A 5959-nucleotide genomic window follows, 5' to 3' on the forward strand; every position below is an offset into this window, starting at 1 on the left:
AAAAGATGATATGGCCCATATTTTCAAGCTTCAAACTCTGTGAGAGATAAAAGGGACAGATATTTATTTGGTGCAAAATATATATCTAAATTGACTAATTATCTAAATTAACTTGTATGGTCAGCTTACTTAAACACCATAATTATATGTAATCTTGAATAGGGTGTGAGATCTTGTTGGCATGTACAGGTTACTATGATGCCCCAACATGTCCCAGAGAAATTTAGGCAGAGAATAAAAAAAGTATTTACAAAGTCCCCTTCAGGAACTATGGAGAAAAGAGTAAGTATTCAATTTTCCTATCTGTGGAATACCTGATATTATCATAAGTAGTGGGGATCAAGCAACTCAATATGCTGAGGCCCCAATGTTGGGGCTGACTCCTGTGAAATTTATTCCTGCAATGGAGAACCTAAGCCTACTGACAATTATGCCTAAGAGTCAGCCTTAGAGAACCTCTTTCGTTTCTCAGGTTGGTTTCTCCCTCTAAGCTAACTTGGCAGTTGAACTCATTGCCATCCCCCACTATATGGGATGTGACTTCCAGGGGTGTAAATCTCCCTAGCAACATGGAACCTAACTCCCAGAAATCAGCCAGATCTGCCATAATGGGAATGAGAAAGCTTTTTTTCTTGACCAAAAGGGGGAAGAGAGAAATGAGACAAAATAAAATGTCAGTGGCTGAGAGAATTCAGAGTCATGAGGTTATTTCTGAGGTTATTCTTATGCATTGCATTGATATCCCATTTTAGTTTATGGTGTATTAAAGTGGCTGGAGGGAAGTACCTGGAACTGATGAACTGTGTTCAGTAGCCTTAATTCTTAAGGACGACTGTATAACCATAAAGCTTTTACAATGTGACCATGTGATTGTGAAAACCTAGTATCTGATGCTCCTTTTATCCAGGTTATGGACAGATGATTAAAAAAAGGATAATAAATACGTAAATAACAGGGGGAGATAGAGTACAAAACAAATTGTGGGTCAATGAGAGGGAGGGTAAGGGGTTTGGGATGCATGAATTTTTTTTTTCTTTTTCTGAAGTGATGCAAATGTTCCAAATATGATCCTGGTGAAGAACATACAACTATGTAATTATATCGTAAGCCCTTGATTGTATAATATGGTTGGACTGTATCGTATGGATATTTCTCAATAAAAATATTAAAACAAAAAATAGAGTTCCTATTTACAATAGACTCACATCCACACAGATGTCATTAAGCATAAGAACTTGTTTTTCTTGGATTCAAAACACAGTCTACTACTCTCATAAAGGGTCTATGCAAGTACTAACTTAACTATAAGTACAGAGATTAATGAATTGCATCCATGTAGAAAAAAGTACAAAAGTGGGAAAGATGACCCTGAAGTAGACCACATTCAATACTGAAATAGATAATGGCCTAGTTGAGAGGGTGACAATAAAACTTACAACTGCCTCATGATAATTTAGATGCATTCACTCCTTTGATTTTAGGTCGTACCTGCTCTACCCAAGTTATCCTTGTAACTCTTCCTACAGCAATCTTGTCTGCAGCACTGCCCTTTGCTCTTTCAGTGCCTGACAACTGTATTCTTCTCTCTATGAAGAGAACTACTGTGAGCCCATCAGTTGCCAGATGCCCTGTGTGATGTCCAGCCCCTACCCAAATGCCTGCTACTGCCTGAGAACTCCATGCTCTGCAGTCCCTTCTAGATTGTTTACTCTGGGACATTGGGCTTTAGCTCTCACAGCTAATGCTCCAAGGGATATGAATACAGAAGCTGCTGCTCAATAGGTTATGGGTTCAGTGGTTTCAGACTCTTGGTTTATTGAGTTTGTGGCTTCCCACACTGTTTATACACTTGGTTTTTACTTTCCAATCTGATTTGCCTTTGAAATCAGTCAGTCATCGTTTTGGTTTGCTAAAGCTGCCAGAATGCAACATACCAGAAATGGACCGGCTTTTAACAATGGAGATTTATTAGTGTATGTGTTAAAGTTCTTAGCCTGTGAAAATGTCCAACTCTGGGCATCAACAGAATAATGATACCTGTACTTTGAAGTCAGGCTACTGGCATCTGGAACATCTCTATCATATGGAAAGGCACATGGCTGGTGTCTGCTGGCTCTTCTCTCCTGGGTTTGCTGCTTTCATCTTCTGGTTCCAGTAGCTTCCTCTTTAAACTTGTATAGGTCCTTTGTTAGCTTCTCCAGGGCTTTTCTCTAAATTCTCCAGCCTTCTGTCCTTTATCCACTCACAAAAGACTCAGGTAAAAGGACTAAGACCCACTTTGAATGGGATGGATCACATCTCAATTGGAATAACTAACCGGGACATCCCATTTATGATAGGCCTGCACTCAGGCCTTCTCTGGGGTACATAACAGCTTACAACTACAATCGTCACCCTGTTACAGATAAACCAGTGGGATTGGCTACCATGACCAACAATTGTGTACCCTGATCCCTTTTTTGTTAAACTTTCTGTTCTGGGCATCTGCCATCTTCATTATTTACTATCTACTCCTCTCACCCTTCTTATCACATTTGTTCAATTCTCTTCATCACACATCTCTGGCTCATCTACTACCTTTTGTCAGCAGCAAAATGAATACTTACCAAATTTAAAATTGTATGCTAGCATTTTAGATAAAATTAATTTTAATTGATTGTCTTCCTAAAAGGAAGGATAATTCACCTGATTTAAATGTAAATACTTCATTCATTAAAAATAATGTTAATGTGTTTTTTCTTATATATTTATTTCCTAATGACATTATTTTGTATTTGTGGGGTTAAAATAGAAATCAACAGTACTCCGTGAATGGTCTCTGGCAGCTTAAGTGTGTACAAGATGTTAATTCATGTGTTTATCATTTTAACCATCTTAAAGTAGTAATTTCTTCATAGTACATAATTTGAATGTGTATATTTCTCTGACTAAAAATCTCAGGAGTGGTGGAAAAAGCAAATAATTCAATGAGCAATCGACAATACATCTCTGCTGACAGGAGAAAGAAATCAAAGGCTGAATCATGCACCAGAAATATGTAGAACAAGAAAATGTCTTAGGTTTATATGGTATAACATGCATGAAGAAAAGCAAAAATATAGGGGAGCTGTATTAGTTCATAAAATTGAGAAAGAGTGCCGAGGTACTTTTAATAACTGTTATTGAATTCAACCCATTTTGGTTTGCAAACATATCTGAATCTCTGCATTTCAATCAGTTTTCCAGTCTGATTCACCCCTTTCATCATCTATATTTTAGGTTCCTAGACTGCTTATACAAACACTATGAAATAAGTCAGGTTAAACAATGGGGTTTTATTTGCTTATGCTTTTGAGGCTAAAAGAAAGCCCAAATCAAGGTGTCATTAAAATGGTGCTTTCTTCCTTAGATTGGTGTTATGAGGTTTGCTTCCAATGATCTTGGCTCCTTTGTCATATGGCAGGACATATAATAACATCTCCTGATGTCTCCCTTATTTCTGGGTTCTGTTGATGCCCCACCTCTTTCTTCTTGGCTTTCTTTCTCTGTCTGAATTTCATTCTTCATAAAAGGTCTCCAGTAATAGGAGTAAGACCCACCCTCTTTGAGGTGGGCCATATCCTATGTATTAATCTGTGAGACTACCAGAATGTAATATAACAGAAATGGAATGGCTCTTAAAAGGCAATTTAGATACCTACGGTGGGGTGAAGGGCAAACTCTGCCTTCTTAGGCCTCTGATGGTCTTCACAACAGTTGGGCATAACTAAGTTCCAGGAATCAGTGTCATTTGAAGATGTGGCTGTGGACTTCACCCAGGAGGAGTGGAATCAGCTGGATCCTACTCAAAGGACTCTGTACAGAGATGTGATGCTAGAGAACTATAGCTATCTGGTCTGTCAGGGGAATCCTGTTACCAAACCAGGTGTGATTGCTTCATTGGAGAAAGGAGGGCTTTGGATAGTAGAGAGAGAAATCCCACGTACAAGTTGTATAGAAGTCTGGTGAGTTGATGACCAGTTGGGGAGGCATCAGGAAAATCCAAACAGGCACTTGAGGCAAACCATACCCATTAACAAGAAAATTGTGACTAAGGAGAGAAGTCATGAGTGTAATGTATTTGTAAACTCACTTCCTCAGAGCACATGGGTATTTTCTTCAGTACAAACACTGTATATATATATATATATATATATATATATATATATATATATATATAAGTCATATGGGAAAATTTTTAACAATAATTTAGGCTTACTCAATCATAACAGAAGCTTTGCACCACTGAAATGTTATGAATATAATGGCTATGGGAAATTATTAATTCACGCAGGCATGAGAAAAATAATGGAATGAAACCCCATGACCTTAATGAATATGGGAAAAACCTTAATCATAACTCATCCTTTCTTCAGCCTCATGTAACTCAGACTGCAGAGAAACCCTATGAATGTCCTGAGTATACAAAAACTGTCAATAAGAATTCACTCCTTATTGTTCATCAGATCACTCCTACAGGAAAGAAACTCTATGAACGTACAGAATGTGGAAAAACCTTCAATAAGAAGGTACACCTCAGTGTGCATCTGAGAACACACACAGGAGAGAAACCCTTTGAATGCAATGACTGTGGCAAATCTTTCAGACAGAAATCTTCACTGTATGCACATCAAAGAGCTCATACAGGAGAGAAACCCTATGAATGTAATGATTGTAGCAAATCCTTCAGAGAGAAATCAACACTGCGCAGACATCAAAGAACTCATACAGGAGAGAAACCGTATGTGTGTTCAGACTGTGGAAGAGCTTTCACCCTTAGGTTGAGTCTCAGGGCTCATCAGAGAATTCATACAGGAGAAAAAACTGATGGATGTACTGTGTGTGGGAAAGTCTTCTTCCGAAAGTCATATCTCATGTTACATCAGAGAGCTCATTCAGGAGAAAATTTTGAGAAATTGTATGAATGCAATGAATTTGAGAAAGTTTTCATCCAGAAGTCATATCTCATTATTCATCAGAGAGTTCCCACTAGGAAGAAATCCTATGAATGTAATACATGTGAGAAAGCTTTCTCCCAGAAATCATATCTCATTATACATCAAAGAATTCATACAGGAAAGAAACACTATAAGTATAGTAAGTGTAGTAGAGCCTTCAGAGAGAAGTCAAAACTCACTGTACATCAGACAACTCATTTAGGAGAGAAACCCTATGACTGTCTTGAATATGAGAAAAACCTTCCAGAAGTCAAAGTGCCATATGGATCAAAGAACTCAGAGAGAAGAGTAATCTTATGAAAGAACTGAAAACGAAAAATCCTTCATAGAAAAGCCTAAGCATATATAGTACATCAGAAATCTCAGTAACTCTGAGAATTCAATAATTTCATTAATTTATTCATTTAGAAATACATGAATATCTTCCAAGAGCTGCAATACCACACTAAGACAGAAAAATGTGAGGTAGGGATCATGCTTTAGCTAGGGTGGTCTGAGCAGCCTCTCATTTGAACTGAGAACTGAAAAATAAGGTGCCAACCATACTAGGAGGAAGAGTATTCCAGGCAGAAGGAATTCCAAGGTCCTGAAGCAAAAAACTTGGATTTTCTTATTGCTATCGTGGGTGTATATTGAGTGATTATTTCACATAGGAGAGGTCATTAAACTTCGAAATTTTTTGAAGCCTTGAATATATAAGATCCTTCAACTAGAAGCCAAACCTCATTGTTAATCTGGGCATATGCATCAGCAAAAACCTATTTAAGGGTGGGCCAAGTTGACTCAGCAGGCAAGAATGTTTGCCTGCCATGCCAGAGGACCCGGGTTTGATTCCCAGTGCCTGCCCATGTAAAAAAAATAAAATAAAAAAAAATTGAAATGTTATAAGGGAGTTAAATTTCGATACTTAATACCAAACTCAAACAAAAAATTAAAATCTATTATTAAGAAAAAAAAGGCAATTTAATAAGTTGCAAATTACT

At 37.5% G+C, this 5959-nt stretch overlaps 1 protein-coding gene across 1 annotated transcript; it reads left to right on the plus strand.

Annotated features, from left to right (window-relative positions):
- Positions 1–270: 270 nt before the first annotated feature.
- LOC143647716 (uncharacterized) lies at positions 271–5276 on the plus strand. Its single transcript, XM_077117499.1, is given in 3 exon segments — positions 271–282; positions 3736–4306; positions 4309–5276. Coding segments are annotated over 3 exon segments (1551 nt in total).
- Positions 5277–5959: the final 683 nt, after the last annotated feature.

The sequence above is a fragment of the Tamandua tetradactyla genome, chromosome 10 (genome assembly GCF_023851605.1).
Source record: "Tamandua tetradactyla isolate mTamTet1 chromosome 10, mTamTet1.pri, whole genome shotgun sequence".
Classification (NCBI taxonomy): domain Eukaryota; kingdom Metazoa; phylum Chordata; class Mammalia; order Pilosa; family Myrmecophagidae; genus Tamandua; species Tamandua tetradactyla.